Raw genomic sequence first — 22405 nt, forward strand, 5'->3', positions numbered from 1 at the left:
AACAACGGTAACGGGTAAACAGGATGATTAGAACGAATAGGAATGATAGAAAGGACAAAGAGGGTACCGAGGATGAAAGAGTACTCGAATAATCTCTGCTCTATGAAAATTCGTAGGGTGATTGTAATTTCGAATAACGGAGCGACGCGACAGCAGCAGGGAATGACAAGAGCAGGGGATGATCCCGTTAAAATGACTTTTCGTGGCCGAATATTAATAAGTTTACGCACCCCCCGGCACGGTCTCTCCAGCCGGAGTGACACAATAGGATTCGACACGTTGATATTCCGCGCGATGTTTAGACACGTCCGAAGGGAAAAAGACTCTCGCGTCAAGTGAATCGGCTAATATCTATTTAATTAATTTTTGGGGGAGACCACCCTCCGCTCAACAATATGCTACCCTTCTAACAGAGAGAGACCGTACAAATTACAACCTTTTCGGCTACGGCCGCTGCGGGGCTCAATATAAATGGACCAATTTGTCTTGAAATCGACATTCGTCGGAGATAAAGACAACAACACCGACTCTCCCCGGAAAAATATTATTGGAACGCTAGGTAATTAACGCTGGAATTACCCAACTATAAAGCCGATCGGTTTCAATACCTTTTATAGATCATCGTAGCCTGTAGCCTGTCCAACGAAACGAATCGGTAATGTACAAATAAAAGAATTTCGACCAATGCAAATCTGCCCCCGAGTTTCGACATTTGATTTAAGATTAAACTAACTAACAGTCGCAAATTAGGGTAGCCCGTGTCGCCTTTTTGCTGTCTGTTCGACTGTATATCGCCCGTATTTCCACCGCGTTTACCACCGCGGTTTCGGTAGTTACAGCTATTAATAGCAACCGCTTATCGGTATTCGAGATTACGTGACGATACCTTATACGTACAGATTGAACAAATTTGGATTTGCGTAACCCGTATACACATAATAACGGATAATGGATACATGTATTTTGCTGGACGCGAAATTGTGTAATATCTAGAAAAGATGGCTGTGATCCGTGATACAGGTTTTACACGAACCCGTGCACCGAACCAAGTTAAATATAAAGTATAATGACTGAAGTGTAAGACGCGATAATAGAATAAACTTTATCGGACGATTGCCCTCCGTTGACGACACGTGGCATACGAGATACGGCATGCGGTAATGCGGCACAGTGAAACGAAACAGAAAGGGATGGAAAAGAAGAGTAACGAAGAAGACTCGTTTCGGATGAAATTGTCGACGAAATTGTTCCCAGCAGGACATTCGAGAATGAATAGCAACCGATTAATAAAGATGAACCAGATTAAGCAAAACAACGATTCCAAATCCTTTGTTTCATAATTGTCGAGATTGTAAGATCTCGCCGATTAGCACGTTTGTGTTGTAAAAGAAAAAAAGAAAATGGTAATTAGTCTCTGCGGGGCCCGCGATGGTTCTGTGCCTCGAGAGACACGGGTAGACGGGCAACGGATCCGAGCGTCGTAGAGCCAAGAAATGTTTGCCAGAAATCGATAAAATAGAAGGAATAAAGAAAGCACGGTACCAGGAGGAGATGGCATGCCGACGAACGAAGAACGTCAAAGGAATAGTTTGTCCATCTTTAAAATACCACGGTCGATAATCCCGAATATAGCGAATTCGGATATTACCGCTGCGAACCCCGACCGCGCGTCGAACAGGAGAGAAGAGCAACAATGGTTTCCCACAGGCCCCGCCTGCTCCCTGCCCCCTCGGCCAATCGCGATCATTTCTGAAACATAGACAGGGGTGAGTTCGCCGAATGGGAGCGCGGGACCATCGCGCAAGCGTCCGAGAACAGTGAATAAACGTGGCTGCGTAGGGTGGCGTACACAAGGGGGCGGGTTCAAACGTTTAGGAGCCCGATAAGCTCTGGTCAAAGGTTGCTTCGACATCCTCGGATCGAAGGTGACACTTGTCCTGGGTGACGAGCAATTGTTTCCAACGCCAACGTTCGCGACGGCAAACGCCTTTTCTTTTGATTTTCGTTCGTCGAGAAGATTCGAGCTGCGCCCTGGGCTTGCTCGCCGCTGCTGGACAGAACGCGGGATATGAGCTACACCGAACCGCTGTGGGAGATCAATGGAAATCAAGCACCAGTGAGTATCATCTTTCGACGATTCATTCACACATACCTACGATTGCATGTTCGAATTCACGATTTCAAGATACCGCGACTAACGGCTCGGCAAAAGTTCCTCTATCCGTATCACCAAGAGTCCTTCGATCATCGAATGATAATTACGTTTCGATCTTGCTGGTCTTTCTTAGCCGAAAGATACGATCCTAAACGCGATCGATCAGATATTTGCACCCTAGAGTAGAAATCGGAACCTGTTGACCAAACTGAGAACTATCGATTCGGTCGGTTGTAAATGGTAATCGCAACGATCCACCCTCCGTTAATTCGACGAAATCTGTTCCTTCAATGGAATTGTTCCGTTGGAAGAACAATCCTTGCCGTACACAAGAATAAATAGGAGTAAATGAAATAGGTGATTACAGCGGACATGTCGCAATACGTGAGCGGCGAACTCGGCAGCTACCCTATGTGGGATAGTTCTGTTTTGTATCAAGCACCACCGCCTTCGCATTCCCACGTCAACGATCACGGACTGTATAGACAACCGTGCGCATTATTGCATCAAAGGTAATCATAATTGTCGGAAAAACTACCTGCGCGTGCTCTCCTTTTTTCAATCGAAAAGCTTCGAGTACGACTTTCAAACTCTCGTATTCCATTCGCTGTTCGGGTACCTTGGCTCGACTCTGAATAGAATTTCAAATAGTCAATTGCATAGCACGTGCACATATAGAACATACAATGCCGAGTTTTGTCGGGTACTTACTAAAATTCGCTCGATTTCAGTCGATACACGTCGAACGGGAGATCTCCGAATCTTCCATCTTCCACCACGAAGAAACCGAGGCGTCGAGTGGCGACCGTTTCGCAGAGGAGAGCCGCAAATATTCGTGAGAGACGAAGAATGTTCAATTTGAACGAAGCATTTGACAAACTCCGCAGAAAAGTGAGTTCCCGTCGCTTCGCGCTCGCAATTTTCCTCGATCCTTCCTTGGAACGCGCTGGTCCCTCTGAAATCGATTCTTCCGTCGACCGGCTTCTTTTTCCGTCGCCAACTGTAACAGCAACTATTTCTATTGGTTTCTTATTCAGGTACCGACATTCGCGTACGAGAAACGGCTGTCAAGAATCGAAACTCTACGTTTGGCGATCACCTACATCGCGTTCATGGGGGAACTGCTTGGAATTGAACCGAGCAGTCCGAAACCGGAATACATACCACGGGAATATTATTTGCCGAATTGAACCGATCCGACTGCGTGCGAACATCGGTCGCGCCAATCGTCGCGTTGCGGTCGGTCCGAATTTCTCGATGCGCTTTCGTTGAATATTTGCGAAAAAAGAAAAAAACAAAATCATTTCGGTAAAAGTACCGCCGAGCGCGTTCGCCAAAAGAATGCGCGCCCCGCGTTTGCGTACCCATTTCTGCCATAGTCCGCTGTTCCTCCCATGATCGTAGGTGGTAGTCGACTATTGACCAAAGACGACGTTTTCGGACAATGGTCGATTATTGGTCGCGATTATAGCAGAAGCAGGAATGTGTCTTCTTTTGGCGAACGCGAACGGCATGTCTCTGCGCACGAGTCATCGGAGACACATAATGTAGGATGCGCCGATACACGGTGACTCGATCTGTTTCCACTTTTAAACGCATGTACTACGCGAGTAGGTATTGTGATCGAGTGTCGACAACGCGATAAAAAATAGTCAAGAACTCTTCCATGACAAAGAAAACATTAAACGGTATTTAATGTTTATGTGATTTTACGATGTAAGATAAAAATCCGTGTCTTCCGTAATTTATGCAAATTTCCGTAGCATATAAATATTGTCATTATATATATTTCAATATAACACGTATACAATGATGCCCTCACATTCATTCGTATCCCATCGACAAAATTTATTCCGAAAACTTTTATCTACCCTCTGAGCGACAAATTTCACGAAATTCTGGTGAAACAGTGAAAACACGAAATTGTAATACATACGCGTCCGTTACAAGAATTTCCGAGAAGATTAGGGAAGGCTCCAACGGCTTCTATGGAACAATGACTATTATAGACATCCTTTGACAAGAGTCGCGCGATAGGAACGCAGTTAGGTCGCAGTTATGGACGCCATTTTTCAGCGCGTCAATGCATGCACGTGTAAGCTACCTTTTTATTTCAAGTTCGCCTTCTGTTTACCTTGGTAGAAATGCGACGATGCTGGGAACAAAGCGAGTTTTCGATTGGTCAAAGACGGAGCGTACCTCCTAGTCTCGCATGTATTTTCGACTAGAGAACTCTATTGGCCGAAACAGTCGCACACACACGCTTGTCGAATCGTGTGACAGAGAGAGAGCGACGTACGGAGAACGAGTGGGATAGCACGAATCGATGGGAAGTAGTGTAGCGATGTGGTGAAGCAGAGCGTAGTATTGGAAGTTGGAGAATAGGGGCGGGCCTAAGGACGAGTCTCGCTTTCCCTTGTGCCGTCGCGAGGCTTCCTTTGAATCCATTGAAAAAGAACCAAGATCAGCCTGAAATTTCAGACACATCCACCCAGCAAGAATTTGCAATCGTTACAAGATATCTTCCCCAAAACAGGGTGTTTTATTTGATACATTTTTTTAAACAAATTATAACTTATGTGATCATTGTACATAGATTTTTACCACAAAAAAATTTCAAATTTGCCGCGTTTCTTTCAAAAAGAGAAGAAGAGCCATTACACGTAGTTGGAGAACGCTTAAACTTCTAAACATAATTACCAACAGAGTAAATGCCATCTGCAAATGTAATTGGGTAATTTACCTACCGATTTCAGCGTTCTGCCACCCCAACATTGTTTTCCTTTCAAATTATATAACATACGGTAGAAAATAAATTGATTCGTCCGACTTATACTCTAGAATTGTTACAATTGGAAACAATTTGAACACATTATTATGTATGACTGTGTATAAGATGTATAGATAATTTAACAGTAGTTCAGTCAATATATAAAGACTATACCACACAGAAACACACGATAAAAAGTAGTATAAACCAATGATTTATATAAAAAATAAGTACCACAATGATTTATCTTTCGCTCTTTACAAATTCATATTTTCCCGATAAAAAAAATTTCATTCTTATCCTGATATTACTATTATCAGTAAATTCCTCTACAGCACAAATGTTCGATAATAATAAAATTAGCTACAATTATCTCAATCGATTATGTAAACAATATTTTTGTACCAGCCAAATGTAAAACGTATTATTCACCCTACTCCTGTATGGGCACACACATACGTATGTAATATTATAATGAATGTCTTGTAGATCGGCACCACAGTTCATTACGAAGATATGATTTTTAGCTAAAAAATTATTTAATACAGTCTAAGCGGACCGTTGTTTGTACCCTAGAAATAATTTTAGTTTCATCGAAGGCGAATGTTATCTACCACCCTCGTAGCCTGGGTAAAGTAACAACAAAGCAGACGACAGAGATTGATTAACTTCCATCTTATAATTTTTGTCTAGTAAATGTCGGCACGATGGACAACGACGTATGCCAGACGAAAAGCTGCGCTTTAAACAATTCAGACAAATATTATGGGCGCAAGAAGTTGTTACTGGATTAAACACCAATTCCAAACAGCAGGAACAGGTAAACCTGAAATAGAAGAATTAAGAATCGAACTATCCAGAAAGAAACATGTGTATGTGTATGTATTGGTTGTTACCAATCGTTATCTACAGTACCTTTCTGATACTCGTTGCAGAAACGCAGCTTTCCCATCCGCCAATGCTCGGCGACATTCATCCCACAATTTCGCATTCCCTTGATCTTCATCAACAAATTTCAGTACTTCCGTTTCTATTTCATAAACTTCGCGCTTTTGCTTTTTCTTTGGTGGTCCTTGCTTTTCCGAAGCAATCAACTTGTCTATCCCCTCCGTCATCTCGTTTCGTTTTTTGCTCGTCTTATTCTTTGCCATTGCTTCCAAGTACCCATCCGGATACATAGGTTTGAAACCAAGTGCAGTTATTCGTGCTTTACCCTCCGTGGTCCATGGGGCGGGTGCTGGATCGTCCCGTCTTAACAAGTATCTCCACACCCGAAAACCACTTTTACCCGTATCCGGATAATACTTGACTACCTTGTAAATTCCATCGTATCTAAGACAAAATACTATATTATGTATAACGATAAAACACTAACACATACGTATGAAGAATGAATTACGAGTAATATTTCTGTACCTATTTCCTTCTTCGGGTGCATATTTACTGTGTTTAGCAAGTTTAAAATTTCTGACTACTCTAACGGGTATACCACCCCTCCAATCTTCGGCTGTAGCGCCAACTGTTGCATTCAGCTTGGCATTACAATTTATGGCTAACGCTTTATTCATTCTAGTCAATGTTTGATCGCAACTTTGTTCCGCCGTTCTTTTGTTGCCTACATGGATACGAATAATAATTAATGAAGATTCAGTAAATGAAAGTCAAAAACGAGTCGCCGCTTACCTGATAAATCTCTTCCTCCAGAACCGGTATACATAAATTCATCACCATTATCTATATCATCCTCGTATCCACCAGACAATACAATAGAATATGCACAATCTGTTTCTCGCCCGTGAATTCCAGCTATGTGCGGTCTGTGTATTCCAACTTCAGACACCTAGAAATTCGAACATTTCAGAACATTTAGCTTGTCTCATTGATATTGAAAAGTGATCCGAACTTTTAATTACCTGTACTCTGTACATCCAACACATTCCAACTTCTACCCCTGGAACAGGTCCGCGGTGGTTAGGAGGAACAATACTACATTCCTTTGTCCTTCCCACGCACGCCATTCCTTTACCCCAATCCCGTTTACTATTGGCATTTTCGTTCGTTTTCTTTTTCGTTTGCTTGAGTTTATCGCCTGCCTTTAAAAAAGGATTATTTATTACTACGATCGTAAATAATACTAAAATACTAAAATATATTATGAATAACCTTCACAATCTCGTTTTCGTCATTTTTACATTCCGGACAGTACCAATAATCTTCCTCTGGTATAGAAGTTAATGGAGGAGTCAAACATCCTAGATGATATGCAGAGTTACATTCGTCGCACAATAAAAGATTGTGTTCATCCTCTTTTCCAGCACAGATTCTGCAACCGCATTCCCTACACTTTTTACGAGGATTATCCGAGCATGCATTACAAGTAGCTTGCACACGTCTTCGTTTACCATTACTAATCATTTGTTGTTCTTCTTCGGGGGTTCTTTCTTTAAGAAGTTTTGGTTCCTCTATTGCAAAAATTTCACCTTTGGGATTTACTTTGCGATTTTCAAGAAGTTGATCCCTGTTCGAATGAAATCAAATTGTCTGTATAGAAGCTAATCAGGTTTGCAAGTACTGTATTACAAGTGTATAAAATTGTTTACCTTCCAATATGTAAAGTTCCAAGAAGCGTTTGTACTCTTCTTTTCTTCTCTGCTTTTGATATTAAAAAGTCGTACCATAAACCTATTTCTTTCGGATCGTCGACATTATAATTAACCATTACTTTCTGACCTATTTTTAAAGTCCCAAAATCCAAAAGATGTCTAGCACGTGGTCTTATCGATGTTTCCGATGCATTGAAAGGTGGAGCTTTATCATCAAATTCCCATTTTACATTATAAAATAGCTTGTCTCCTTTCTGAAAAATTTTTTGTATAATTGCCTCGAACCAGGCTCCGTAAGTTTGATCGAGACAATCCACGGCATCTCCAATTTTGTAATATAAACTTTCAGCTTCGACAAGTCCTTCGTCCTCGCTAGAATTCTCTACAGCTTCCTTATAATCTGAGTTAGTAGATACATTGGTACTACTAGAGGTAGGTTCTGCTTCTACTTCGTCGACATTTACTCTGATCATCAACTGAATCACATCGTTCAAATTCACATTATAATCATACAGTTTGTAACCATTTTCTAATTGTTTTCCACGAAAAAATAATCTTTGTAAATCAGCTTTCACATTCAATTCTTTTTCTATTTCGCACTGAAAACAACATATCAGAGATTAACATGTATGGACATGTTTGTACCTATAGGAAAATGTTGATGTTTCAAGATGTTACAAAATAGTAACATTAACGTAATGAAACTAACAAAATTCTAAGAACATGACATACTCGAAAAATTTCAACATTTCCGACTCATTTTTTAAAGAATGATTTTCTAGTTGTTTGCACAAGGCGAAATAATACTTACTTTAAAATCTTCTACCTCCGTCAGTTTCGAAATGGTCAATATTGCTTCCTGTTTACCATCAATCGTTCTCACTTTAACGTACATTTTTTATAAGTCCCTTCAGAATTAAATAATGACGAGAAGAAAATCTCGGTTACTTGAAGTATCTGAATGTTCGCTCATAAACGATATACGAACCTGAAGGAATAGTGCAATACATTGATATTAATAACAGTTAGAAATAAATCGTAACAGCTCACTAGACTTACTCATTACTAGCTATTGCCGCTGTCACCGCTGGTCACCGCTATTCTAACAGTTACTCACAGTTTCACCCAGTCTCACCACTTGTTTGTTGGCGCCTCGTAAAAATGGAATTTGGCGGGAAGAAATTATGAAGGCCCATGGCGGTAGAATGGAGCAATGAAACGGGTATGACGTGTCTCTCGATTCTACTTCATTTTCATTGGTGGAATTATTTGTGAACTTATGGAACAAACTGTACTATATGTATAACGTCTATTACGTTATAGAAAGTTGAGAATTTTATTGTAGCAGGGCCATATTAATTAATATAATATTCTGAACTTATATGCATAGTCTTTTTTAAGTAAATCAGATATCGTAATAAAACAATTGTATTGTGATCTTGAAATATTTTTTAAAATAAATACACAAAGTACATGTTATTTTCTTCAATTTTGGGCATCCCTTTATTACATTTTTGTTTTCTACATTTTTCAAAATCAGAGTATAAATTGTATAAAAATGTTACAAATTTTTGTGCGAACACTCGTGTAATTTTGCTACTCACTCCGTCGACGTATTTTCCCGCACTTTTTCTGATTCAAATTCTTGATCAGTTCATGATATAAATTGATAAATTTATACGAAATGTACATTGCATTTGAAATTTCGTTCAATTAAATAAACTGTAATCATTTAGGGACTGTCCTCAATTTTAGCTTAAAAAATTATATAACTAGAATTCCTTGTGCAAATCTAATTCATTTCAATAATTTCCCAAAGCTTTAGTACCGTCGGAATCAAGATTATCGAAAATATAATTGACGTGTTTAAAATAGGAATACTGCCGTGTATGGATGAAAAGTGGTACACTGCAGTTTCTAAATATCTGTAAAACTGCAGAATATTTAAATTATTACTGCACAGTTATACACAATGTACATACAGCTTATATATAATATTATATTGAAACGCGATTAATACATTCCATTCGGAGCAGAACTTTAAAGTTGCTAATTTGTTTCCTTTTATATATATATAAAAATATTAGAAAGACGATCGATTAAACTGTAAGATAAAATTACAATTTATACAAATGTATAATAATATGTAAATATATATTAAAATGTATTTATACATACATAACTGCATTTATACTAATTCTGTCCTTAAAGAAAATCTTAATGAAACCTTTGAGATGCATTATCATGAAAGAAATCACTATAACGTTGACTTACATAATTATATATCAAAATATATAATTTAGATTAACTCATTTATGACTATGATTACAATAGAGTCAATGTATATAACGTTAAGCGGAACTTTAAAGTTGCTACTATTTTTACAAAACTAATATGCTTAATCTCTATAATTACATATTAACAAGTAATTCGCATAACTTACAGACATGATGGTAATACGATCCATTTGTAAACTTAAACTCGTAGTTCCTGTTCTTTTAACTTATATGATAATCGCAACTTACATAATTATGTAATTAATATATAGTTTAGTGTGATTCATGTATAATTACAATCGTAATGTGGTTAACAGTTCCATCATTAAATAGAATATTTTAGTAGAAAATGTTGCTCCATCCGTGGCACAACCTATGGCTAAGCAGCACAATATGTACCGGTACAAAATATGCATAAAGGGAACAAATATTTTTGTAACTTCTAAACGAACGGTGTTGATACATGACTCCGCCATATAATTCTCTTAGTATCGCTGTTTTGACTAGAGAAATTGAAGGAAATTATTAGCTTCGATAAAGGGAAGCTTAGAAAACGTTTTGTGAGTTACATTAACAAGTGATAGTTATGACTAAAAAATATAGACAGATGTTATTATTTCACCTTGTTTTGGATGTATTTTATCTAAATTATTCACGCATCGATATAAAAACATAAAGGATTGTTTATAACAATACTGTATTTTTCTGTGTTCGCTGAAGAAATAATTCTTAAGAAAGCAGTCATTTTGATACGCATTGCACAAAATGTATCACTGTGATATTTAAAGTCTATCATAGATTTAAATAGAATATCTTGGCTCTGGTCTGGAGTGTGCTAAAAGTATGCTGTTTTTCAATAGTTTTCTTAAACTCAGGAAAATTTTAGTTAGTAAAACAGACTGTTTCTATGTACCGGTACATAGGAAAACTGCTAATGTAAAACTAAATTGTCAATATAGAATTCTCCAAGTTAATTTCATTGCTTGTTACACTTGGAAGACTTCCGTTAAATCTCCTGATTGTCTTCTCCAGTCTCGTTGTCTACAAATTCAACATGCGTGAATGGGAAGTGTCCAATTTTACCGTGGAGTTCACCTTCCCATTGGCCGTTCATATTAGTTTTTGTTACTTTTATCACATCGCCGACTTCTAATTTTAGGGCCGTTTTATCGTACGCGTTTGGCACCCTCGCTTGTTTTACTTTAGCAAACGCAGGTAATGTTCGCTGAATATTTGATCTACGGGTGGTCCCTTGTCCACTTTCAGGGTAAGGCATTTGTGAACCAGTAACTTGTACAGGATTCGAATTCACAGTTGAACTACCTCCGCTTTCTGGGCGTGAATTATTCTCGACAATCGAGTGATTATCCTCTTCGTATTTCTGAACATATGGAACTGGAACCGATCCAGTTTGACCAAGACTGTTCCTGGCAGTCCACCACTGTTCTTCATCTTTGGAAATTATGGTGAGAATTTCACCTACGATCAATTGTACTTGGTCAACAAATTACTTGCTAATTATTTTGCAAAGGTAGGTAAACAAAAGCAAAGCAAGCAAACAAACCTTTTCTAAAGGGCAAGTCATCAGGATCGTTGCCTTCAAAATCATATTTTGCTACTACCCTCTGTGTCTTTTTTGGAGCAGGCCTTATCAATGGTGTTGTATCCAAGTAATGTAATTTATAAAAAGACAAAAGGTTGGGAATATCGGGAAACATTTGGTCCCCGATCCTATAACGTATTTGATCACCCTGCTGAATTTTATTTATTATATAATGGCTAACTTTGCTGTCTTCTCGTACACACAGTACAAAATCTCCTTGTATCGATGTGCTGTCACGTACTAGAAACACACCACCTTCTTTTTCACCCATAAGTAAATCCGAGGCGTCTTGACGTGACATTGCACCAAAGTACCAGCTAAAAAATGTTGAATTATAACTATTCTATTTAAAAATTTAATAAAACAACCAATTGGAGAAATATAAGTGAAGGATTCAAATCAAGGTACTAGATGTCTGATGTATTATCTTCTTTCATAGTTAAAATTTTCTAATATAATCGAATATTTTTCAAAATATTACATGTCGCGAAGGTTATTTAAAAATCGAACCTCATGAAAAGTATCGTGAACGTCATAATGCAATTTTACAGGTTAACAGAGGATACAATGTATGTTATTCAAAGACATATCGAAGATTAAATTAATAAAGGGAAGTCAAACGGAAATGATAAAATGCATAGTTATTTACCTGGACTTGTCATATTGATCGAACGTAGCAGCCATTGTTTTGCACGCAATTGGTATTTAATCCGTCAAGATCGATGATGTCGAATTTGTATTTGTTGATCAATAATTGTGGGAGCGCCTCTTCTACGTGTGTGTTAAAAGGACCCGGAAAAAGTAAAAAAAAAAGCGCAGTAGAGCCTGGATCGCACGTCGAATAACTCCCTTCTCTGGAACGGAAGGAGGTCCCAGTTCGAATCCTGAATATGTGTAAAGTCAAAGTCCCTCTCTGTTTCTACAGATCCTGCAATATCAAAGAGCACTGTTCTCGTAGTGGATCTATTCAATGCCGCATAGCAAAATTATAAACAATCCTCCCCAAAGAGTTCTCGTCGTAGCAGTATATCTTGGTGTATCGTATTTAAGACACTGCCTTTGAACAGAATGGAAATGTGCTAATTTTTGCATAAAAATACATGTTTCCGAAAACCTTTAGATTCTTCGATAGAATAAATTTTTTTCAAATCACTTGTCAAAGAGTTTCGTGTGAAGTTGCATATTCAATTGGTACGATCATATACAGACATGTTCCAAGCAAGTGCTTACTTCCTTCTTTGCCATGTTTCGCCCTTGCATTAAATACGTTACACTAATTTCCGGACACTTCTCTTTTATTTTCTTATTTCCATACAGATAAAAAGATTCTTATATAATTATATACGAGCTGCTCTCGATAAACTTTCTTAAATTATATTTTTTCGAAAATGGTAGCCAACATTCTACCAAAACCTATAACATAAAAACAGGTTGTACGACCCACACAGATTTATTACAGAGACAATGTTGGAAATTTTAATGTTCGTGATCACGAAATACTGAATTTACATAGCGACGGTGTTACCGTTTTTGTAAGTTGATGTCTTTATTCTTTACGAAGGCCTACTGAGTTGAATACGGTAAAAAGGCTACATGCGAGAAATTGTATCCATCCGAAAGCTCAGCGATATTTGAATTGTAATATGATAGAAAACGATGTTTAATTTCCATATCTATTATACCATCGTGATTGTTTTCAAATCGCAATTAACTTACCATTAAGTGCATTTTTCGAGTTTTAATCTGATTATTCAAAGATTCATTTTGAAATATTTCCAAGTATGTATGTAGTAATATATGGGTGGTGCAATCTATCGGAGAAAAGAATCGCGTTCTTTTTAGGCGTTCCTGCATTGCGCAGATGAAGGTGAGACAGTGGCGTCTCTTATGGAATAAACGTGAAATTTAGTTCTGGGTCCGTACAGCCTCAATTAATGCAGCGGCAGACAGATCAAACTTTTAGCTACATTACCGACAGTCGATTTTGGCTAACAGTTCAAGTGTTCTGCCACTATACCAATTGGCGCTGTACGGATCTCAAACAGAGCTTCAAATACTTGCCGTGATATGTTCCACTTGTCACGTATGTATAGCGACTACCTCCGCCATTCGCCAATAGGTGGATTCCTTTCCCGAAAGCTACCTAGACCGCCTCTGTTTCTATATATATATATATGTACCACGAAACCGTCCCTACCTTTATCCCTGTCTAAGACAGGACTCGCTAGAAAAGTCTTACTGCGGGCCCAGAACGAGACAGCTCTCCTTCTCTTTTCCTCAATCCTCGCCGCCACCAAATTTACTAGACCTCTTACAGACGCGGCAACAATTGGTGACCCCAGACAACGAACACAACCTTCTGAGCCTGCGCATTGAACCCCGGTAGGGATAAGTTCCCACATATGGTGCTACATTTAAATTTGAAGGAGTATGCATATACTCGTGTCAAATATTACATTGTATCTTACGTCTTATTTTTCATATTTTATTACACATATTTACTACTACACCAATAAAAATAAGAAAGCATATTTCTATAACAACGACTTATCATGAACTCAGATGTCTAAAGTTGTATTTTCCTAATAAAAACAAACAAATATTTTACAATTAATTACATTAGTTGAGGAAAACATTCAAAAGACATGTCTAAAATCATGAAACAAGACATTAAAAACGAAAGATGAGGTTTAAAAAAAATATTGTTCAATTGCCCATGGATTTATTTGACCATTCCTTGCTAGCGTGTAAGTTCTTTGTAGAATCGATATTCATTTGTTTCGTCCTAACATGACCCCTTTAATCTAAAAACTGCATGGTGTGTGTTGCAATTAAATAAAAAAAAACACATCGTTTTTACTTATATTGAATTATGGAAAACAGTGGCTTCTATCCTTGTAGCAAATTCATCGGGCCAATTGTGTGATTAATGCTGCACACATCTCAAAGAATTCCATTGTGTGATGACCCGTCATTTGCGGCGGTGGAAGTGTCGGATCTATAATAAAACTTACCATTAAAAAAATATAAAATTCAAATTCGTATTAATGTACTACTTTACCGCGTCCTATTTCTTCTCCTTCTTCGCTGGACAAGGATTTGAAGTCTAACAAAAAACTTTTACTATCAACTTGATAAAGTTGCAACGACATTTTGCTATATCTATCAGTTATCTTATTTCTTTGACGCACACGAACGCTGTACGCATTTATGATCTTCCATTCCTGAAAAAGATAGCGAGCAGTCCTGAATTATTGAAACAATTAATAACTTTCATTATGTACAAGTAAAACTGCTTACAAAGTTGAGAGCTTTCATAGCTCGATAAACTTCGTTCATAATGTCGTTAGGTTTTGACTGTGAGCGAATTCCCAAGTGCCATTTAGCCCGCTTTACGGGAGTGCCACGATTACCTTGCGTTTGCGATGACGTACTTCCTTGAGAACTTTGTCGTTCTCGCAATGCTACAAATATAAAATAAATATGTTAAAAGTTAATAATATTTCATAGGTTGTTGAGAGAATCAAGTATTGTTTAAGACTTGTTACAAACGCACGTGCTATTCTTTCCGGATGCGGTCTCAGAGGGCTGTTGTTGGAATCATTGGGACTAAAAGCTACAGGGGGCGGGCTAGAAGCCACATAGAAATCTTTTAATTCCGCTTTAGCAGCCTCGTCGGCGATTAATTTATTGTCTATTATCAAATGGTAGGCAATTGCTAGTTGATCGTGCGGATCTCCACCTAATAATGCTGAGTGAACTTCAGCTTCCTTTACATTAAATTTGTCACAAACTTCGTTTACCGCATCTATATTAATTACAGAAGAGTCCTGTTCAACAGGTGATGGAAACAGATACGTGGGCAAGTCCTTTTGGAACCATTCATGCTTTCTAAAACAGAATTGATATTTAGCTGAAGCATTACTAGATTTTAATGTCGAAAGTAACAATTAATTGTAGCAAATATTTTATACTTGATATCTTCTATGGTTGCCCTTTTCATAGGATCCACTTGTAACATGTGACACAAAAGATTTACAACAGATTTATTCAGGTACTCCGGAATAGGAAAAACGCCAGCTGGAAGGAACATTTTTGTATCAGTTTTCCTGTACAGAATGAACCATAATAATCATATGTTAGTACTACCGACATTTAATTTTACGAAAAAGTGTTGGTACGTGTTCATCATCGAATGGTAATGTACCGCAAAGCAGCGCATATAATATAATTCCGCAAGACCAGATATCGACTTCAGGACCAGCATAAAGCTTTCCTGAAATTACTTCCGGTGCCGCATAGTTTGGAGAACCGCAGGAAGTACGCAAAAACTCTCCATCCATCATCATGTTTGATAAACCTTAAGTTACATAAAAGTTCATGTAAATAAACCTTATTCATTCTGTATGGTATACAAGACATTTGTTCGTAGTTATTTGAAAAGTAAATTAAATAAATTAAACAGATTCCAGAGATGTTACTGAATGTCTTGTACTTTGTCAAAGCTTTTATTTAATATATAATAAAATCCCAGCTCTATCCAAATACCGAAATCTGCTATTTTTACATGTAGATTCTGATCTAAAAGAAGATTTTCAGGTTTTAGGTCACGGTGAACTATCATGTGCCTATGACAGTAATCAACTCCTGAAATGATCTGCTGAAAAAATCTTCGTGCCTCATATTCTTTAAGTTTCCCATGTTTCACGATATAGTCGAATAGTTCACCACCAGACACATATTCCATTATCATAAATATATCTGTAGGTGTGCTTATGACTTGATATCTATTAGAAAAATATAATTTAGCCGACAATTATTAAATATTTTAACATATATATGATCATCAACCTCACAATTTAATGATGTGAGGATGTCTAAAAAGTTTCAAATTTTGTATTTCTCTTCTAATTTTTCCCACCACATCGAGGCTTTTGATTTTTTGACGATTCAGTATTTTTACAGCAACTTTATGTTTTGTCAAAACATGTTCTCCAACTGTAGAAACAGTATGAATTATAAATAATTTGGTAACAATATTCTCATGGGAGACATACACGAATAATGTTATACGTACTTTTTACTTTACCAAACGTTCCAACACCTAAAGTTTGTCCGAGCGTATAATGACCTATCTTAACAATAGGTTGTGGCTGATTAGATGGAATCTTTTCAGACATTTTGGATATTTCTGTAATAAAATTTTTGCAAGGAATTAAAAGAACTTTCTTAAGGATAAATATTTGAAACTATTTAAAATGAACGTTTTGATGTTTAGAGTTTTGTTTTAATACCAAATGTACTTAAAGACGAACCGTTGTAAACACCGTTCAACGCAACTAATTACTGTCATCACACGTATGCGATAAACTTATAGCAGATTACAGCAAGGTCGAATAAAATAAAAAAAACAATTGATTTCGTTGACTTGGTTGTTTTCTAAAAGCGTGATTGTTATATTATACCGAAGAATGTAAGAGCACGTAAAATTAAAAGACAACTTATTTACGCAAAGTCCTAGATCGGATTGCTAATGATTTCAATCACCTGATACTATTTACATGTTCCCTGACACATATTATCTTGAAGACACTATGTACATTGCACAGCCATTCGATGCAGTGTTTCAATCATTTATCATGTAACCTAAAGAATAGGAAGTTGCTGGTCAATTTTCCGTCCGCAGATCTTTTTGATTTTTCGAAAGATGGAACTGTTCATTTCTGTTCATTATTAAAATGTTTCACTCTAAGTAGACTATATACGCGCAGCACTGCTTAAACCAGGTTGGCGGCACTTATGAAATAATCATGCCATATTTAGAAAACAGATTTTCAAAAGCTGCATCGATCAACTACAGGCTTCAATTTATATTATCAATTATTATAATGCAGTTATCAAAATAAGTATGTACTTTTAATTTGATTTTACTAAAAAGAGTCACGGACTTAAGTGATAAGTCGATGGTAATAATGTACCGCGTTTCTCTGTACGATCTACATATCTACCTTGCAACCTTAACTCTGTCCCAGGTTGTTTTCAAATAATCATCGAATAACCATTTCAATGCAAAACAGTTTGTTCAATTGTCATGTATCATGTATGTACTGTATCTTCCTTCGAACTGTGTATTGTAGGTTCCGCCTTTAATAAGAACAAGAAAACCTATAATTGCTCACTCCATTGGATTTATTAATGTTCCTGTTAGTCCACCATACTAAATAGAGTAACATCAATATGTCGGAGAAAGAAAGTCCGATTAAATACTTCCTAAGCGGAGGATTCGGTGGAATATGTACTGTAATCGCAGGACATCCTTTGGATACGATCAAAGTAAGGTTACACTATTATTGTTAAGTAAAACAATCAATTAATGTTGCATAAAGAATCGTAATTGTTTATAAGGTTGAGTGCTTACTTTACTATACATTCGGCATAAATAATGATAATTTAATAAACAGTTGAAATACACTTTTACTATTTATTTTTGTTTCACCAGAATGAATAGAACATGTTGTTCAAGTTTCTTCTATATTAAAACTGAGAACCTTAAAAAAAGTAACTATTCTTTCCATTGATATAAATAGGTATTATAAAAAGAACAATGAGTGTTAACAGGTTCGTCTTCAAACTATGCCTGTGCCTGGCCCAAATGGAATAGCTCTTTACAGTGGAACACTAGATTGTGCTAAGAAAACAATAGCAAGAGAAGGAGTTCGTGGTTTATATAAAGGTATAAAATAGGTCATTGATTAAGATAATTAATTTAATTGTTTAAATTAAAAATTATAAGCAAAATTATAAAGACACTTAACAGTTTATATACCAGATTATTTACAATTAATAATTGTTTCCTTAGGTATGGGTGCACCTTTACTCGGTGTAGCTCCAATATTTGCTATAAGTTTCTATGGTTTTGGTCTTGGCAAGCAACTAATAAGGAAGACTGACAATGAACAATTAATGCCGATACAATTATTTGCTGCTGGTGCATTTAGCGGCATTTTTACAACCTTTATAATGACACCTGGTGAAAGAATAAAATGTCTTCTACAGATACAACAAGGAGATGCAAAACCAAAATATAAGGGACCTATTGATTGTGCAAAACAGCTTTATAAAGAGGGAGGAATAAGAAGTATATATAAAGGTACCTGTGCTACTCTTCTGAGAGGTACGTGAAATCACTTTATCATTTGTTTTCTTTTTCATTTATTTTGATAGCAAACAATACTATGTATATAGATTATCTTCCTCATTGTATTCCATCATATTTTAATGTTTTTATTAAAAATATTTTATCTTGTATGTATCTCTAACTATGCCCAAGTTTATATACAAACTCAATTACATTGTATGTTCAATCATGCAAATGCTAAAAATCATACATTTAACGAAATCAATTCTTTTAAACATAAAAAGTTGAAAATTAAGAATTTTACTACATCTGAGCTTTGTTTCTGAGCTTTTTGTTTTTATACAAATATTAATTACTTGTAAATTATCTAACTGATGATGTTGTCTTCGTAAAAGCTCCTTCCAGTGGGAGATTTTTTCAAATGTTTTCTTCTCAAACTTCTACATTGCAAACCTCCTTTTCGTAATGCATAGAAAACTCCCCAGTTTCGCAATCCTTTCGGAGTCGAGCAACGTGGTGCTGTTTCTCGTAATCTGTTCACCTATTTAAAGAAAAAGAAAAATACAATATTTTTATCATTATGTTCCAACGCAACATGATTTAAAGGACACCTCATTATGTTTACCAATTGAGGATTCCATGTGGTCATAGAACAAGTACAATCCCATGGATTACCATCTAATCTAACGGTTGTTACTTGTTGCTGTTTATTTGGGCCACGCAACATCTTGAAAAAATCTAGAGGAAGCATAGTCAATTTATTTTTTGTAAGAATGATTTCCTTAAGTTCCTTTTGTTGTTGTATTCCAAAGAGACCAGGCGGAATAAATCCTAATTCGTTGTTAGATAAATCTATGCGTTTAACATGTTCTAACCCATAAAAGGCATCCATAGATATTTTACGAATATGGCAATGACTTAAATCAAGATCCTGCAGTTGGATTAAATCCACAAACGCATCGAATTCTATGCTTGAAATATTTCCACGTGCTTTTAGCTGTAGTAACTGTCGCATTCCTTGAAATACGAAGCGTTCCAAAACATGTATCTCTAAATTGTACAGATGCAAAACTTGAAGTTGATGCAATCCCAAAAAGGAATTTTTCTGCAAATACAGTTTCGAGTATTCCCCTCCCAAGAATAATTTGATCGTTGTATTCATAATTTCAAAGGTACTAGAAACAAAAAATTTGTTCTTAGCATATACTTAAGCATATATTAACTTATTTATAAGAAACTATTAAAATTACCTTGGAAATACTGAATCCAAGGGATTCCCACGGAAATCTGCTAACTTCAGCATTGGAAAAGGAGGCAAAGACAACTCGGATAAGAAAGTTAAATTATTACCTCTTAAATCAAGATTTTCAAGCATTAACAGGCCTGCCAAGTCGACGCTTTTAAGTGTTAATAACTGATTGCTTGCAAGTGAAAGTACTTTTACATTAGGTGTACCATAAAAACAAAATTCTGGAATAAATTTTAAATTGTTTTTCTCCAATGAAAGATAGACAAGACTGTTCAATCCATCGAACATATGCCATGATATATCTTGCAAATTACAATCGTAAACTCTTAAGTGTGTTAAACTTCCTAAACCAGTAAAAAGCCCAACGGTTTCTCTATAGCCCTCCATTTCTTGCTTGTAGATATCATAAGGGAGTATTTCTTTGTCATTACTGTCATCGCTATTTTGTTGACTTAAAAATATCAATCTATGTCCTGTATTTAGCAATTGCTTGTTTCTATTTTCCTCTTCGCTCGTATTCATCGGTTTAACTACCAAATTGGCTTTGTTTTTTTTTGTTGGGCTCAAACTAGTTAGTCTCACTCGTTCCAAATTTAAATAAAGAAGGTTTAAACCCAATGGATAGAGAGAGTCAACGGATAAAATGATCCCGCCCTGATTTCTCTGTTCACTATTCAAATACTTTCGTCCAGGTTCATTATAATCTACACCTTGTATATCTAAAGATATTAAATCTGTAAAACGCTGAAATGTTGTAGATTGTAAGAGAATCTGAAAATCTTTCACACCAGATTCGAGTATTGTAAAAATCTGAAAGATTTTGAAAGAAAAATATACATTAACTTTCCCGATATACGTATAATTTAAAAACATCCAATATCTCGTAATATTTACTTGCATATCTGATGGAAGTTTTTCCAAAAGTTCTTCATAATCTTCTGCTACAACACAGATCGCTACCTTCAAGAATTCACTAATCATAGAATGATCCATGTTTAAATTAATTTCTAAATCAACATCACTGGACAAAGCCTGTTGAGAAGAAATTAATTAAATTATGAGAACGAAAAGAATAACTTACCGTCATACCTGATCTTGACTCGTCCGAATCCAACGCTGTAGAGGCAAATCAGCGAATCGTTGTACCTCGCAAGAACATCCTTGGGGACATTTCACCTCCCAGACACCACCAATGTCGATTATCTGACCAAAGCACTCGTTCTAAATGGTATTTCAAGAAGATAGATGTAAAAACGACTACGACTTAGAAATTGTTTTGAATTTTTATGTATAAAATTAGCTTGAAACAAGTAAAGCTCTTTTTAAATAGGAAGAAAAATTGTATACCAGAAGAGTGATCAGGAGGATTAAAACAACCGTCATTATCCGCTTGGAACTAGAGGAATGAAGAAAAATGGATCTTAAAACCAGTAATGGTACGCTGGTTCGAAGGAAACTGAATTTTGTTAACTGTTATCTTCTGCCTTGATGTCCCCTATCAAACAGGATGTTTCCTATCTAGCAGCCCACACATACTATTCTCGCTTTATAATTATAAATAACGTTTTCACAAGATGCTTGGATTATGTAGATCCAGGTGGAACTTAATCTTCTTTAACTCTTATTGCGGACTAAGAATATGATTATCATTATGATGTTATCATATTCTTTTACTTCATGAAGTATTTGAAGCAAATAGTTTCTCCAATCTCTATTTCCTTAATATAGAATTCCTTTGTTGAAACTTTCAGATATTCCTGCCAGTGGAATGTATTTTGCAACATACGAATGTTTGAAAAACTGGTTGACTCCAGAAGATGGAAGTTTAGGACTATTGCCTACAATATTTGCCGGTGGTTGTGCCGGTATTGCCAATTGGATTGTTGGAATGCCTCCTGATGTGTTGAAAAGTCGTCTACAAAGTGGTATGTATGCTCGAATTACTTTTAGAATAACATATAATAGTTACATTATCAATGTAGAAATCAGTTGAATTAATGTATGAAATCTTATAGCTCCAGAAGGCACTTACAAAAATGGGATCCGAGATGTTTTTGTAGCTTTAATAAAGAAAGAAGGGCCAAAAGCTTTGTACAAGGGATGTGTACCTGTGATGCTCCGTGCTTTCCCAGCAAATGCAGCATGTTTTGTTGGGTTTGAAATATGCATGAATTTCCTAAACCTGGTGTTACCTGGTTTATGAATTAAAATATACAGAGCTCGATATATCCAATTACACGCATCGTAATTACCAATATATTTTTGATACAATACATAATTGACCATACGTGTAACAGCATCATCGTCGATAGAAATATACGTTTATTAAATCGAATTATAATTATGGCTACTACTATATTAGCTGTTTAATAAATTATAATGTATAGACTATTGGATAATTATATAACATTGTTCTCTATGTAAAATCTCTATTTTGTTAATTTTTAATATAAATATTTTGTACGTAAATCATAAGTGAAAATAAAATTTGGATCAATATTAATCTGCATTTTAATTTTTTTCAATCTGTTTCTCAAAACAGATTGAAAAACCAATTCGAAGCAGTAACTACAGTCTATTTAAGATTAATAGTTTAAATAATTCTTTCGTC

General features: G+C 36.2%; 6 protein-coding genes and 1 long non-coding RNA gene across 11 annotated transcripts; 2 read left to right on the forward strand and 5 right to left on the reverse strand.

Annotated features, from left to right (window-relative positions):
• Window positions 1-1909: 1909 nt before the first annotated feature.
• LOC144468523 (protein Fer3) lies at window positions 1910-3345 on the forward strand. Its single transcript, XM_078178079.1, has 4 exons — window positions 1910-2116; window positions 2513-2667; window positions 2887-3046; window positions 3193-3345. The coding sequence occupies exons 1-4, from the start codon at window positions 2069-2071 to the stop codon at window positions 3343-3345; spliced, it is 516 nt and encodes a 171-aa protein (XP_078034205.1). The 5' UTR covers window positions 1910-2068.
• LOC144468535 (uncharacterized) lies at window positions 2487-4222 on the reverse strand. The gene is made up of 3 exons (XR_013493824.1): window positions 4092-4222; window positions 2867-3155; window positions 2487-2786 (listed from the first exon to the last, which is right to left on the reverse strand). It is a non-coding gene; the product is annotated as an uncharacterized LOC144468535 (long non-coding RNA).
• Window positions 4223-4666: 444 nt separating this feature from the next.
• Window positions 4667-8718, reverse strand: Uhrf1 (ubiquitin-like with PHD and ring finger domains 1). The gene is made up of 9 exons (XM_078178009.1): window positions 8588-8718; window positions 8340-8516; window positions 7526-8127; window positions 7089-7443; window positions 6839-7018; window positions 6609-6765; window positions 6342-6540; window positions 5841-6257; window positions 4667-5751 (listed from the first exon to the last, which is right to left on the reverse strand). Exons 2-9 carry the CDS (start codon window positions 8421-8423, stop codon window positions 5532-5534), a joined length of 2214 nt encoding a protein of 737 aa, XP_078034135.1. The 5' UTR covers window positions 8424-8516; window positions 8588-8718; the 3' UTR covers window positions 4667-5531.
• A 945-nt stretch (window positions 8719-9663) lies between these two features.
• Crk (Crk proto-oncogene, adaptor protein) lies at window positions 9664-13731 on the reverse strand. The gene is made up of 4 exons (XM_078178070.1): window positions 13605-13731; window positions 12057-12335; window positions 11369-11724; window positions 9664-11283 (listed from the first exon to the last, which is right to left on the reverse strand). The coding sequence occupies exons 2-4, from the start codon at window positions 12089-12091 to the stop codon at window positions 10811-10813; spliced, it is 864 nt and encodes a 287-aa protein (XP_078034196.1). The 5' UTR covers window positions 12092-12335; window positions 13605-13731; the 3' UTR covers window positions 9664-10810.
• A 234-nt stretch (window positions 13732-13965) lies between these two features.
• Ampkalpha (AMP-activated protein kinase alpha subunit) lies at window positions 13966-17144 on the reverse strand. Its single transcript, XM_078178042.1, has 10 exons — window positions 16955-17144; window positions 16485-16598; window positions 16264-16405; window positions 15956-16194; window positions 15561-15767; window positions 15382-15487; window positions 14964-15298; window positions 14708-14871; window positions 14469-14631; window positions 13966-14405 (listed from the first exon to the last, which is right to left on the reverse strand). Exons 2-10 carry the CDS (start codon window positions 16585-16587, stop codon window positions 14314-14316), a joined length of 1551 nt encoding a protein of 516 aa, XP_078034168.1. The 5' UTR covers window positions 16588-16598; window positions 16955-17144; the 3' UTR covers window positions 13966-14313.
• A 32-nt stretch (window positions 17145-17176) lies between these two features.
• Colt (carnitine/acylcarnitine carrier protein colt, mitochondrial) lies at window positions 17177-22220 on the forward strand. 4 transcript variants are annotated; one of them, XM_078178068.1, is made up of 6 exons: window positions 17177-17193; window positions 17545-17740; window positions 18026-18140; window positions 18267-18581; window positions 21546-21719; window positions 21810-22220. In XM_078178068.1, exons 2-6 carry the CDS (start codon window positions 17645-17647, stop codon window positions 21995-21997), a joined length of 888 nt encoding a protein of 295 aa, XP_078034194.1. In that variant the 5' UTR covers window positions 17177-17193; window positions 17545-17644; the 3' UTR covers window positions 21998-22220. The 4 variants fall into 4 exon arrangements, with proteins under 4 accessions (XP_078034194.1, XP_078034193.1, XP_078034192.1 ...); XM_078178067.1 differs by lacking the exon at window positions 17177-17193 and adding an exon at window positions 17254-17313; XM_078178066.1 differs by lacking the exon at window positions 17177-17193 and adding an exon at window positions 17365-17439.
• LOC144468493 (uncharacterized) lies at window positions 18580-21547 on the reverse strand. 2 transcript variants are annotated; one of them, XM_078178016.1, is made up of 6 exons: window positions 21142-21547; window positions 20884-21015; window positions 20689-20826; window positions 19796-20604; window positions 19171-19720; window positions 18582-19086 (listed from the first exon to the last, which is right to left on the reverse strand). In XM_078178016.1, the coding sequence occupies exons 1-6, from the start codon at window positions 21175-21177 to the stop codon at window positions 18913-18915; spliced, it is 1839 nt and encodes a 612-aa protein (XP_078034142.1). In that variant the 5' UTR covers window positions 21178-21547; the 3' UTR covers window positions 18582-18912. The 2 variants fall into 2 exon arrangements, with proteins under 2 accessions (XP_078034141.1, XP_078034142.1); XM_078178015.1 differs by having other exon boundaries at window positions 18580-19086; window positions 19796-20826.
• Window positions 22221-22405: the final 185 nt, after the last annotated feature.

This window comes from Augochlora pura, chromosome 4 (genome assembly GCF_028453695.1).
Source record: "Augochlora pura isolate Apur16 chromosome 4, APUR_v2.2.1, whole genome shotgun sequence".
In the NCBI taxonomy this organism is placed as follows: Eukaryota; Metazoa; Arthropoda; class Insecta; order Hymenoptera; family Halictidae; genus Augochlora; species Augochlora pura.

Excerpts from the sequence above, each read along its gene's own strand:
- LOC144468523 (XM_078178079.1), top strand. The coding sequence starts at position 2,069 with ATGAGCTACACCGAACCGCTGTGGGAGATCAATGGAAATCAAGCACCA. Across the intron at positions 2,117-2,512 it reads TCAATGGAAATCAAGCACCA|GTGATTACAGCGGACATGTC; the intron begins GTGAGTATCATC and ends TAAATGAAATAG. Across the intron at positions 3,047-3,192 it reads TTGACAAACTCCGCAGAAAA|GTACCGACATTCGCGTACGA; the intron begins GTGAGTTCCCGT and ends TTTCTTATTCAG.
- Uhrf1 (XM_078178009.1), bottom strand. The coding sequence starts at position 8,423 with ATGTACGTTAAAGTGAGAACGATTGATGGTAAACAGGAAGCAATATTG. Across the intron at positions 6,541-6,608 it reads TGGAGGAAGAGATTTATCAG|GCAACAAAAGAACGGCGGAA; the intron begins GTAAGCGGCGAC and ends GTATCCATGTAG. Across the intron at positions 6,258-6,341 it reads GCACCCGAAGAAGGAAATAG|ATACGATGGAATTTACAAGG; the intron begins GTACAGAAATAT and ends ATTTTGTCTTAG.
- Crk (XM_078178070.1), bottom strand. The coding sequence starts at position 12,091 with ATGGCTGCTACGTTCGATCAATATGACAAGTCCAG. Across the intron at positions 11,725-12,056 it reads GATCAATATGACAAGTCCAG|CTGGTACTTTGGTGCAATGT; the intron begins GTAAATAACTAT and ends AACATTTTTTAG. Across the intron at positions 11,284-11,368 it reads TGACTTGCCCTTTAGAAAAG|GTGAAATTCTCACCATAATT; the intron begins GTTTGTTTGCTT and ends AATTGATCGTAG.
- Ampkalpha (XM_078178042.1), bottom strand. The coding sequence starts at position 16,587 with ATGTCTGAAAAGATTCCATCTAATCAGCCACAACCTATTGTTAAGATA. Across the intron at positions 15,768-15,955 it reads TGTAAAAATAGCAGATTTCG|GTTTATCAAACATGATGATG; the intron begins GTATTTGGATAG and ends ATGTAACTTAAG. Across the intron at positions 15,488-15,560 it reads ACTTTTTCGTAAAATTAAAT|CTGGCGTTTTTCCTATTCCG; the intron begins GTCGGTAGTACT and ends TGTTCCTTCCAG.
- Colt (XM_078178068.1), top strand. The coding sequence starts at position 17,645 with ATGTCGGAGAAAGAAAGTCCGATTAAATACTTCCTAAGCGGAGGATTC. Across the intron at positions 17,741-18,025 it reads ATCCTTTGGATACGATCAAA|GTTCGTCTTCAAACTATGCC; the intron begins GTAAGGTTACAC and ends GAGTGTTAACAG. Across the intron at positions 21,720-21,809 it reads GAAAAGTCGTCTACAAAGTG|CTCCAGAAGGCACTTACAAA; the intron begins GTATGTATGCTC and ends GAAATCTTATAG.
- LOC144468493 (XM_078178015.1), bottom strand. The coding sequence starts at position 21,177 with ATGACGGTTGTTTTAATCCTCCTGATCACTCTTCTG. Across the intron at positions 20,827-20,883 it reads TTCGGACGAGTCAAGATCAG|GCTTTGTCCAGTGATGTTGA; the intron begins GTATGACGGTAA and ends TCTTCTCAACAG. Across the intron at positions 19,721-19,795 it reads TTGGATTCAGTATTTCCAAG|TACCTTTGAAATTATGAATA; the intron begins GTAATTTTAATA and ends TTTTGTTTCTAG.